The sequence below is a fragment of the Arachis ipaensis genome, chromosome B04, assembly GCF_000816755.2.
Source record: "Arachis ipaensis cultivar K30076 chromosome B04, Araip1.1, whole genome shotgun sequence".
Lineage (NCBI taxonomy): Eukaryota > Viridiplantae > Streptophyta > Magnoliopsida > Fabales > Fabaceae > Arachis > Arachis ipaensis.
The window spans coordinates 125,746,816-125,759,507 of NC_029788.2; the positions used below are offsets into that span (position 1 = coordinate 125,746,816).

Genomic DNA, 12,692 nt, shown 5'->3' on the forward strand with positions numbered 1-12,692 from the left:
CAGAAGGAGTAAAACATTTATTTCTCATATTCTTGAATCGGATAAAGTAGTCATTGATCGATTCAATTTTTTCTCTCTTCACTATGAATAAATCAGACAAAGTCACCTTCATTTCTCCCTGAAAGAATTCATCATTAAAACTTTTTTCTAATTGAACCCAATTATGGATCAAATTAGGTTACAAATTTGAAAACTGAGTAAAAACGTTCTTTGTTAATGAAGAGGAAAAATATCTCATTTTCAAATATTCATTATTGGCCAACTCGCCTATTTTGACTGAATATCAAACAATGTGCTCTACATTCGATTTTTCACTTTTCTCAGCAAACTTTGTAAGGGATTTAGGAGTTTTAACTCCCTAGGAAGTTTAGCCTGCAAGACATAATCTGAAAAAGGGGATATAAAATAAAGTTGATTTGTCATCCCTATATTTAATCCTGCTCTATTTACGATTGGGTCGACAGCTTGAGTTATATTTTGACCATAAGCTTGAGCAGCATTGTTTGTTCTGGCTTCATTCAATATACTGTTTGGGTCGTCTCCCCTATTCAACATTAAATGAGGATCATTAACGTGAATATTTCCCAAAGGTTAAATTAAAGGTCGATTGATTGTTCCTGCAATATCATTGACTCGTCGAGCAACTTGCTCTATTATAACATTGTTATTTTCTAACATGGGATTTAACACTGTAGCCATCTATTGAGTAAGCATATTTACTAAATCGTGATGGCTATCCTCAATTTATTGTCTAAGTACGGCTAAAGATTCGACTGTATTAGGTGATGATGTCCCAACAAGAATATGTCTCGACATCTCTGAAAATATAGAGGCACGTGTCCCTACTACCGGCACTCTAGGTATCCTTACGCCTTGTGTTGAAGTGACATTCGACATCGTAGAGATAGATTGTGGCATGGTAATAGCTCCTAGATATGGATGGTTGTTCATTAAGTGTTGATATGCATTATAGTTTGCCATGCCAGGGTTATAATGGTATGTCCCCATGAAGGGATACCCTGGGGTGATACTGGATTATACAAATGATTATTCCATATAGTAGCACCTTTTGTGTTCCCAATATTAGGATTTTTTATAGGTGGAGAATAATTTGGGGGTAACCCATATAGAGGCCACGTAATGGGTACAGTCATTGGGATCCCCTCTGTCTCAGAACCTCTTGTAAAATCTCCAATATCATTATTTGATGCATCTATCGAAGTCGAGATTCTCTCAGACATTATCAATTTGCTACTGTGTAATTGCATGCAAATTCTGACATGTTACTTAACCCGGAGTCCCACCGAGCGTATCAATTTGTTTCACTCAATTTTTGGTATGTTTTGACAAGATGTCAAATCGAGCTTGTATTAGGATCTCAATTCGGGGAGCAGATCCGACTCCTTTAAAAAAGAGTGAACTCGACCCAAAAATTACTTAGTAATCGTGTTAAAGTGACTTGTGTCGAAATTACTAGTGGCAGATTTATAATGAATAAAGTAAAAGAATAAATTAATTAAATAAAGAAAACTTAACAAATGAAAGTGTAAAAATTTCAATGAAAGCAGAATAATAACAAAAGTGCAAAAAAGTGAAAGAAAATGAATCAAATAAACAAAAAAAAAATTTAAAAGTTTACTTCTAACACTCATATGCACTTACACTTCATGTTCTTCCGTTATGTCACTGAGACTGAAAATTTTATGAGTTTATATGATGAGCTAGTGTTCTTGATTAAAGTTCTCTATTCTCCCAACCTTTCTAGGTTCCTCATATTTATAGATTACAAGGATGGACTAACTCGTGAATAATCTTGACCATAACCTGATTCCTCCTTTTTCTATGGTTGTGACCTTGCCTTGACCCTGAAGGATCCTCATGGTGATTCCTCACATTCTATCGTGCCTTGTCCATCAAACACTACATTCTGACAATGTGTTCATATTTATCACGTTGCGTTTTTTAATTTTGACTCTATTTTCTTGACCCCTCTCATTATTAAAACTTTCGACCTATATGCAAAGAGGAATTTCTCTATAGCTAGCCATCTATATCACACTTTTGTTTTCCTATATCTTTTGATTGAATTTTTTATAGGTCGAAAATCTCATTTTAACCATTTCTATTCTTATTAGTCAGTTCTTGAACTCAGATGTTTGTTTGGATGAGGAAAAATTGTTCACATCAACAAGGTAGCCCTAGCGTTAGTTTGATGGATGATTTTCCATCTTAAAATAAGTGCATTCAAGTCCGAGACATAGCTAGATCTAATCATTTTTCCTTAATTTCCTATGTGCATGAGTAATGATCAATGAGTATGCAATAATGATTGTTCCTGTGTGAAAGATATCTCCGAGGTATAGCTTGTCCTGCTAGTGCTTGAACTTGCTTTTCTTGGAGGTGAGAGGAAGGAACGTCGTTCTTTTTGTAGGGGAGGCGGCGTTGGACACTTGCAAAGGGACTCCAACGCTCAAGTAAGTATGAGAGTAAGAGAGTTCAGAGTAGAACTGGAATGAGTTGCGTACCTCTGGACTAGTTAGCTTACTAGTATATATATTGAGCTGTTGTTGTGTGGTTTGTTATTCAGGTTTATTGGTATCTTTGTTACTAGTTTGACGGAGTCTATCCGAATTTGTTGGGATAGTAATGGTCTGAATGAAGAGGTTGTTAGAGGAAATATCTCTGCCAGCTATACTAGGTTCCGAGATATGTGCGGTTGTGGGCCAGAGTTTAAGTAACAGATCAATGATCATTAGACATTTTGAATAGAAATACGGAATGGTATTATAGTACTCAGAAATCAAAATCTATAAATCAAATTTATATTTATAATGAAACAAATTTGCAATCATAATCAAATTCCATTACCGTAAATTCATCCAATTTTTTTGTTTGTCGAGCAAAAGTTATTTTCTGCTATAAGGTAGCGTTTGGTAGAGAGAGAGACTGGGAGACAGATACTGAGAGACAGAGACAGAGAGACAAGAATTAAAATAAGTCTCAGTATTGTGTTTGGTATAAAATATCGTTCAAAATATAATACAGAGACTAAAATAAATGAAATGACCAAATTATCCCTACTAATTAAAAGAAAAAAACAAAAATAAAACCTAAATCCAATCCTTCAAACAACCATTTCCCTTTCCTCCTTTCTCAATCCCTAATCTCCCGTCAGTTCACCCAATTTTGCCGCGTCAATCTCTTGCTTGGCGTCGAGTTCGCCGTCGACGAGGAAGCCTTGCCATCGTTTCATCAATTCCTTCGCTTACGATTCTTTCCATCTGTCTCTCCTCTCACGTTCGATCTCTCTCTCTCTCTCTCTCTCTCTCTCTCTTGCTCTCTCTCACTTTCTTCTGTTGGTTGCAGGGGCAAATTGGTTGCTATTCATGCTGGAAACAAGGGCTATCCTCCGAATAAGGTATGTAAGCTGATGATTATGATAATTTTGATACCAAATTTCTGATGATTCGATGATGACACTGATATGAGATAGTTAGCATCGTTGTTAACTTTGAATAAAGTCTCGATTTGAAAAGTTATTTTCCACAGTGAGTGATTTTGAGTTTGTGGTCTCTGAAATTTAAAAGGAGAAAATGGTTACATGGTGATTGAGTTTTAGAGCACATAACCTAGTCTGTCTTTGCTATTTTTCATTGTATTTCAAGAACCAAAATTGCTTGCAGTTGATATGCTTATTGGTTGCAACTATTTTACTCTGCCAAATGTTTGCAATTATGTCATTGAGAGCTAAAAAGGAAGATAATTTTGTTTCATTACAATTTTGTTAGCTGAAGTCAAATTTAATCAACTCAATTTTGAAGCTGGCAAAATGTCACACTCATGGTTTGCTCTTTAACATAATGTTAGAGAGCTATTAGAATTTATTGTTTTTGACGCTATCAATTTTTAAAAGTATGGAATAAAGTATATTGGTGGATTACTAGACTAAAAGAATTGAATTGGTGGCTAAATGATGACAAAAAAACAATAAATTTTAATGATCTCCTAACATTTCTCTATTTTGTACTTGGAAATATTTTTTATAATATGCTATCTTATAAAGCTAGATGTCTAGATGTTAAAATCCAACTAAGAACTCCACACAAGGTGTTAAATAAACACTATCCCGACAAATCGATTATGATATCTCCCAACAATTTGAACATTATGAAATGTAATCGGAGTTCAACCGATACATTTGCTCAAGATGATTTTTCTGACCAAAGCTAACTACTCTACTTCATATGCACTGAAAAAACTTGTATGATTTGCATTTGTTTTTCCAAAGAAGATATTATTAGAAGGAAAGACTCTTCTAACTTACACACAAATCAGACTTTACCCATGAACAAGATGTTACAACATACAATGATTTTAAGACAGAACATACTAGGAAAATACAATAGGCAAAAGCACAACTTGCTTGTTATTTCTTAATAAAACATTAATTCAAACCATGAAGAGATATGGCTAAAATGTAAGCTCACTCGAGGGTAGAAATATGTCTTGGTATTGAGCTTTGTGTCTCGATATCAACTCATTCCACCATCCTTGTTCACCCCTAATAGATCTTAGGTTTGTTTCCTTGTCTTTGCAAAATGGTAAAAATTTCAACAAAGGGCACCTGTATACATTTACTTGCTCTAGAGAGGACCGTCTCAATATTGTATTTGTGCATATAAATAGGAATCTTGGCAAGTTATCTAGCAGCAGCACCTCTAGTTTTGGAAGAACTTCCTCACCGATCTCTGTGACTATAAGTTCTTCTAATTCCATGCAGATGTGAATTTCCAGTTTCTGAAGTTCTGAGAGGTATTGAATAGCCCAATTGCGAAAAATGGTTCTTAAACGTGGGCAATTATTCAATGTCAAAACCTTTAATTTGGAAAGGGATCCAAGATGCAGAGGAGCTTGAAACACACAATTCAGTAAAAGCAATTTGTTTAACAGCAATTTCTCTAGACTTGGCAGGGTGCTTTCATCTCTAGCACCATTCTCATTACCTACTATAAGGGTACGAATTCCATTGCATTCCTCGAGTGAAAGACCGCAGATTTGCTCCAAGTTTTCTTTTCCAACTTCTGATATTTCTTCGATGTCATTGAAGTGTACCAATTCAACTACATAGGTTTGAGGAAGTATCTTACTAACTGAAAAAGTATTCTCATGCTTGCTATTGTCATACCTTATGTATTTGCAGATCCTATACTCAAAAGGCTCCAAAATTTGAGGCCGTTTTGAGTTTGGACATCCGACAAAGAACTAGAACGAAGTAAATTGCCTTCCAGATCTCCTTCTTAGAAATCTGTCAAGAATTTCGAAAGAGGGAAAGCTGCACTGGAGGTTGGTTAGATGTTCCAAAGAAGCCAACATCGCCATCACATTTTCTGCATTACTGCACCAATCCTTATAGGAAACTACTTTAATGACCAATTTTTGTAATTTTGTAAGCCTTGAAATTGCATTTTGGTTTGCTCTTTATGCACACTATATTTCTTTTACTTGTGTTCTATTTAACTATTATGCTTTTGTATTCTCTTTTGCTAAAATCCTACAATCAAACTTCAAGCTGTTTTGGCTTAGAGTTGAAGTTAATTTATTTCATCTACAGATCTGCTACATACGCTATCATCTATTTTGAGACATTCAAACTTCATTGAGCACACCAGTGAGAAATCCAAGCAAGCTAATGATATACAAGTGAGAAACCTAGTGGGTACATAACTTATGCATCACAGAATCTCTTGAAGGCAAAAGGAACTACAGATTAAGTTATAGTGTTGGGTTTTAAATTGCAGCATGAGTATTTGTGTGTAATTTGTTTGTATTTGTAAACATGTTGTAAAAGCATGTATATGAATGAATTAGATTGACTGATTTGTTGACATTAAATTTTTGAAATTAGATTGGCTGTTTTAGGAAATTCTTGTATTCTTTACCTAATTCCAAACAAAACAACTGCAAAATCTGATCCAACTAAAAAGGTATATGATCATAATATCATACAAAGCATTTAATATAGATGGGAATAACAACTTGCTAATAACATAGATGGAAGGAGACTGAATTTAGCATATTGAACTCATTAATATAAATTCATGAAGCATTAGTTTGAATATTCAGTATCTAATATTACCTTGAAAATTTATGAAGCAATAATTTGAAAAGACAGAATCTAATAATAACTTGTGAATTAGGACATTTCACCTAATAATTTATTGAATTCATAAAAATAACTAAATCATCCTAATAAGTTAATGAATTCATAAAAATAACTACATAAAAATAACAAAATCATCCTAAATTCATAAAAATAACTAAATCATCCTAACTAGTTATTGAATTCATAAAAATAACTAAATCATCCTAACTATGTTCAACAAGAATCGTTAGCTAGAACCACTTATTCTAATTGAGAATGGATCGCATATAACCACTCTTCTGAGAATCCTTCAAATCCCAGAAAACCTTCTCCATCTGTGCATTATTAGCAAACTTCACTGCAACCTGCACCACCTCATCGTTATCGAATCCAAGCTGTTCAAGCTTCTCACCGACCATGAACTTCTCATTCACCTCAGATATAGCATCAGCAAGAACTTGGGCATTCCTTCCTTGTTCAGCAGTCGAAAATTGCACCTGATTAACCATCCTCTCTAAAATATCATTTTGCTTCCGCTTCTTTCCCGAATGCCTTCCGCTGGCTGCACAAGCATCAGAGTGTGAACCTGCTCCTTGTCTTTCATGAAAACTTACATTTGCTGACATTCCAAAATCGTCCAAACTTGGACAATGATCTTTCTCCTCCTCTTGAACTTGCTCCTGTACATCAAAACCACTGACTGCACCTGCACCCGTGGCTCGATCCTTTCCAAATATACCCTCTAATCGGTGGAACAAAGGGAATGGCTTACCAGGAGTATAAAATTTGGTTGGGTGTGCCTATGATGAAACTTACAGAAGTTAGTATACATATTCTAAAGTCACTAATAAAATAATTTCAAGTAAGTTTGTTAACAACCTTCATCCACGCATCAAGAACGTCTCTACTGTCAACATCTACGCACTATTTTTCAGAATTCCACCCAAATCCACAACATGCCAGTATCTCAGAGGCATATTGATACTTCTCTTTCAGTCGCTTATGCTTATTCTTGCAATGCTTGGCAGTTACTGTACAAGTTGGGAATGCTTCCAACATCTTCAAGGCTAATTTTTCAAAAGTTCCTGGTCTGAATTGTCCACAATCAGCTTTCAAACCATCAACAACACACTGCTCCATGAAACCAACAAATGCTTCAGTTTCTTCATCAGTCCACATGCGTTTGTCCATTGTCATCTAAGAAGAAATGTAACATGCAATAAGTTGTACAATCCATTAAAATCAAACATCACCTATGATAATAGAAATCTAACAACACAATAATTAGTCATATTAATAATTATGAATATTACAAACAAGGCTTACAATAACCATTTAAAAATTTCAATGACAAAAAGTCCAACAAAACAATGGAAAGTCTTTCGCACACAAATTTAGCTATTACATCACAAGTTTCATGCCAAATTAAACAAGGAGATTCAAGTTGGGCCTATAAGCTTTCCTATTCCGTACGACTAGTTCGCCACTCTTCGTACATCTCAATTGCAATGTTGTCACGCCATTGTGTTCACTCATTCGTATTTTCAACCACATCGATCAACTCATCTGGTGCTTCCTCTCCGACAGGCAGAAATTCATCTAAGAAGCTAGTTTGCTCTTCCGGATCCATATCCATGTTCTTCCGAATAAAATTTTGCAACAGACAACAAGCAATTATGATATGATTTTGTCTTTTTATAGGGTAAAAGTTAGGACTTCTTAAAATTGACCATCTCTTCTTAAGTAATCCAAAGCATTGCTCTATGACATTCCTAGCAGAAGAATGCTTTCTATTAAAATACTCCTGGTAGTTGCAAGGTGCACATGTTCCTTGAGCCCACTCTCTAACATGATAGCGAGTGCCTCTATATGGTGATAGGAACCCAGGACCATTTGTGTAACCCGTACCCACTAAATAGTAATTACTTATAAATATTACATACAAACAAAATAAGCTCTACAACTGTGCAGTCAAGCTTAATGTCAAAATCTAACTTATGACTTATAAACTAGATATTACCATGAGGTATCTTGAGACTATTACCATAAGTGATTGCATCTCGAAGTATTCTTGAATCAGATACTGATCTCTCCCATCCACTAAGTACATAAACAAAGCTCATATCTTGGTTATATACTCCTAAGATATTAGTACATATTTTACCCTTCCTTGTTCGATATCTTGATTTATCAGACTCGGGGACTGTCACCTCTATATAAGTGCCATCTAATGCTCCCAAGCAATCCTATAATTCACAAAAAATTACAACTTTTAGATAGACAATCCTTCTAGGCTTAAAACAAATTACATACATAATCCATTTAGGTTTACCTTAAACTTTCTCCATGTTGGGTCTATGCAATCCTCTTCAACCGGTGAGGCCTTCGCGAATAACAAGTTTTGCATACGTATAATAGCCTTTAAAACCTTATTGAAATACTTACTAACTGTTTCCCCAGACCTACAAAATCTAACTTGTAGACTACGGTTTTCCTTGTGATGAGCTAAGATAATTAAAAAAGTTGCAACTTGTTCCAACAAGCTTACTTGGACTTGAAGCAACTCGCACAAATTAGCAAAGGCATTTGTTTTCATTCTTAACTCCCAAATACAATTCCTATCACCCTCACCAATAATACGCTCTAAAGCATCACGTCTAATTCTACTATTCATTCTTCCGCCTAATGACACTTCCCCACTACTTCTATTCCTAAAGTACACAAATAATGTAAGAACAAAGTTCAACATCAAATTAGCATGCTTCGATCTCATCGTTTCATAAAAAGAAACACATCGTTTAATAATTTCCGACCGTTCCATTCCTTCCTAACAAAATTATTTCATACAAAATAAGCATAAACATTCAATTTACTCAAATCAAAATCTAAACTAGATATAATCATTCAATGTCTTTTGTCACATGTACTTGAATACGAAATGCACTTATTATGAAGTTTTAATTTAAATTTAGTTTGCACCTACTATGAGTATGAGCAGTTGAGCACACCTCCATATCCAATTCCAATAAAGTTTGCAGTCCAATTTTATAAAAAAACACACAAACTCTATTTTTCATTACTCAAAAATATCTCATTGAATAAAATTATAAAACCACCAGCAAGACATAATACTCTGTCTCAGGTATAGTAGGTAACCAGGTAAGGGCATAGGGCATTTTAGTTTCAACAAGAAATCAGCACACAAAATTAAAATGGATTGACATTCACAATAAGAACAGGTCACAATCATATCTTTAAGCCTTTGACTTTACACAGTCACGCAAACAGCTCAATGTAACCCTAAAGAAACAGCTAGCAAGATTAACTACATGAAAGCCAACTGCACTACATAACATAGTGAGGAATGAAATCATATGCTTAAAAAAGTTGAGTAAAAAAAGAAAGAAAGATATTTTGTACCATGTGATCCTATATTATGTGTATCCCCACCATGTTGTCACTATCCACCACAGAATGTAAATGTATGAGACTTAAAAAAGGTTGGTGAATGCTGATATTTTCTAATCACATTCAAGATGAATAGCTAATCCCCCATTTCACAAGCATCATAAATAATAGTTAGAATGGACAACGATGCGGCCAATACCGGAGACACAAACTTCTTTTATCAAAGGTATATCACAATACACTTTAATTTCAAACAAAATATTATCATCCGATATAAGTAGGATAAGAGAACAAAAATTTGCCAGGCTATATGTATAAACCATGTGTAAACTTAGGCATGGTTAAGGAAAAGTGTAAGCCATCAAAGTACAATCACACACTTAATCTTTTTCAGCGTTTCAAATTCTAATTCCTATGTAACAACTATGGCCCTAAATAGCCCAAAGTAGTACAATTTATAGCAATGGAATTAGTTACTGAAGGAATTAGTATAAATAGGATAATAGGAAGTGCATTAGAGGATAGTTGAACTCTCTTCTCCTGATTAATCTTCTTTCAATTTGCATAATTCTCCCCCAAATTCCCCAATCATCCTACCCTAAATCTTATTACTCATTACAATGGTGCTTCCTTGAGCATCAAAACGTTGTCCCCCGCAAAAAAAGCCAGCTTTATTAGTAAAAAGGGTCAAAAGGGAAAAATAAAAATAAAAAATAAAATCAGAAGCAACACAGCTTAGAAAAATTCATGCATTTGCAGTTTGCATAGACCATGAATTAATTAGATACCCTGTGCATTACAATTCTAGACCTGAAATAAAAAAGTTAGCTTCGAAAATTTTCGTTGGTTATTACAGAAAAGTTTCCAACTTGCAAATAAATGCAGAATAATTTGTGAGATGTAAATCGAGTACCATACGAGCTTGATATTAAAAATTGAAAAAATAAGAATGAAACTGCGGGCAGAGACAAATGGTAGGTGTGAAGATGAACTCACCGGAAGGGAGCTAGGGATTCGACTCAGAAAAGTGCATAACAAAAACACGACAACAATTTTCACGCAGCAATTCCGAGTACAAATTTAAATTATGCAAGAAACAAAAACAAAAAATACCGAAATAGAAGATAATCTGCAGAAGGCGCTGAAATTTACCAAAAATTTTAACAAGCAAAGCAGTACAAATTTTGAATAAAAAATCATATAACTCCATACAACTTCTATAAAACTGCAATAAAAAGCAACATAAATGCGAAAAATACACGAAGAGACGACAAGCAAAATGCAAATATGGAGGAGAAGAGAAGAGAAATAGAAGCTTCATGAGGATACCATGAATTGAAAAATATGCCTACGAAGATGAAGGTGTGACGGCGACTAACCTTGCTCACGATGGTTCAACGATTTCGACGACGAGGTAGTGGTTTTGTAGGCGGCGATGGGCAGCGGCAGCGGCAGCGGCAGCAACTTCAGGGTTGGCTCCAAGGTCTGATTGACATTATATTAGAAGAACTCAACCCTGATTATTTGATTTGGTCAAAAGGGCAAATTAGGAATTAGATAATTAAAAAGTGTCTCTACTTTTTGGAAGTACTGAAATACTAAAATTTTTAAGACAGAGACTGAAATTTTAATACCAGTCTCTAGACCAACAAACATAATACTGAGACGGAGTCTTCCAATCTCCATCTCAATACCTCAAAACAAACAGTACCTAAAAGTTAGAATCGGGCTGACACCCGGGGTTTGAAAAATTTTCAAGGCCCAACAAAGAAAAACTGCGAAGGTTTAATTTCTTTTAGTTTTCAAGGCTTCACTAAAGGAAATTACATTAAAGTTACGTTGAAAAAGAATAAAATAACATATTTAACCTTTCGAAGTTCATAATCCATTCCTCACATTCTCTACTACTTTGAATTTCGAAAAGACATTTAGGAATGTGTTAGAACAAAAATATTTTTAAATTGCGACCACTCGTGTGTCTTACTTTGAAGGAATAGAAAAGGACGCACGAGTTCTATTAGTTCCTTTTTTTTTTCCCGATAGTTTAAGTAAAACATCGATCCATACGGAGAGAAGAATTCATGATATAATTTATATTCAATTAATTAATCCCCTTCAGCATAATCATCAAGGATAATCACTCTTCCATAAGTCAAAACTCTTCTTTTTTTTGGGTTTTATTTAGTTTCAAAAGGTTAAACGATTTCGATGAGAGTTGAAATATTAAAGTGCATCAGAAATATTTTTCATTAATATTTTAATAGTTAGCTCATGTCAATTTTTAGGTTGTTTGATATCACAAAAAATACATTCAAAATATTTTATTATTGATAAAAATATTTTCAAATTTTATTATCGATAAAATATATTTAAATTATTTAAAAACGTGGTAAAAATACACATGTGTGAATAAAGAGTTTTTATATTAACTGAAAAGAGTGATTTGGCAAAAAGAACTTCTTATGTATATATGATAAGTGAGATTCTAATATTAGTAAGTCACATAACGTTTTTTATTAATAGTGCAGATTTTTTATCACAACTAAGTATTTTTGGCATATTTTAAAATTATTTAAAAATATTTTTATTAATAATAAAATTTATAGACATGTTTTTTTAGCACTATAAAAAAAAAATACATTTTCACCATTTTAAACTGAAATAAGTTGATGAACATACAGATCAACAAAATTAAACATTATGTTATATTTTCGTAATTACTAAATGTAAAAAAAAAAAAATTTAAACAGTTCACGTAAGTATATTCAATAAAAATAAAATATTTTTTTCATTTTTACACATATTACCAACAAAAATAAAGTAATTATTTTTCTCATATTTTTAGTTTTACTAACAACGAAAATAGAGTAGGAGTAGAAAAATTTTATTGATGCGCAAGAATAGAAAAGAAAATCATATATCTAACTTGACGGATCTGTGTCAAAAAAAATTTACAAATATTTGTTTTGACAAATTATTATTTATACACAATAACACAATCATATTGCAGCTCTGGTGGTAGATATGCATAAAGAAAAAAAAAAAAAGAGGCCGGCAAAAGTATCTAATTAAATATAAATAAAATGATAATAAGTTATTATTATTATTATTATTATTATTATTATTATTATTATTATTAATA

General features: G+C 33.5%; 1 protein-coding gene across 1 annotated transcript; it reads right to left on the minus strand.

Moving 5' to 3' along the window:
• Positions 7,671-8,915, minus strand: LOC110271620. Its single transcript, XM_021122623.1, has 3 exons — positions 8,475-8,915; positions 8,163-8,388; positions 7,671-8,053 (listed from the first exon to the last, which is right to left on the minus strand). The coding sequence occupies exons 1-3, from the start codon at positions 8,913-8,915 to the stop codon at positions 7,671-7,673; spliced, it is 1,050 nt and encodes a 349-aa protein (XP_020978282.1).

Excerpts from the sequence above, each read along its gene's own strand:
- LOC110271620 (XM_021122623.1), bottom strand. The coding sequence starts at position 8,915 with ATGAGATCGAAGCATGCTAATTTGATGTTGAACTTTGTTCTTACATTA. Across the intron at positions 8,389-8,474 it reads CAACATGGAGAAAGTTTAAG|GATTGCTTGGGAGCATTAGA; the intron begins GTAAACCTAAAT and ends TGTGAATTATAG. Across the intron at positions 8,054-8,162 it reads TAGTCTCAAGATACCTCATG|TGGGTACGGGTTACACAAAT; the intron begins GTAATATCTAGT and ends ATTACTATTTAG.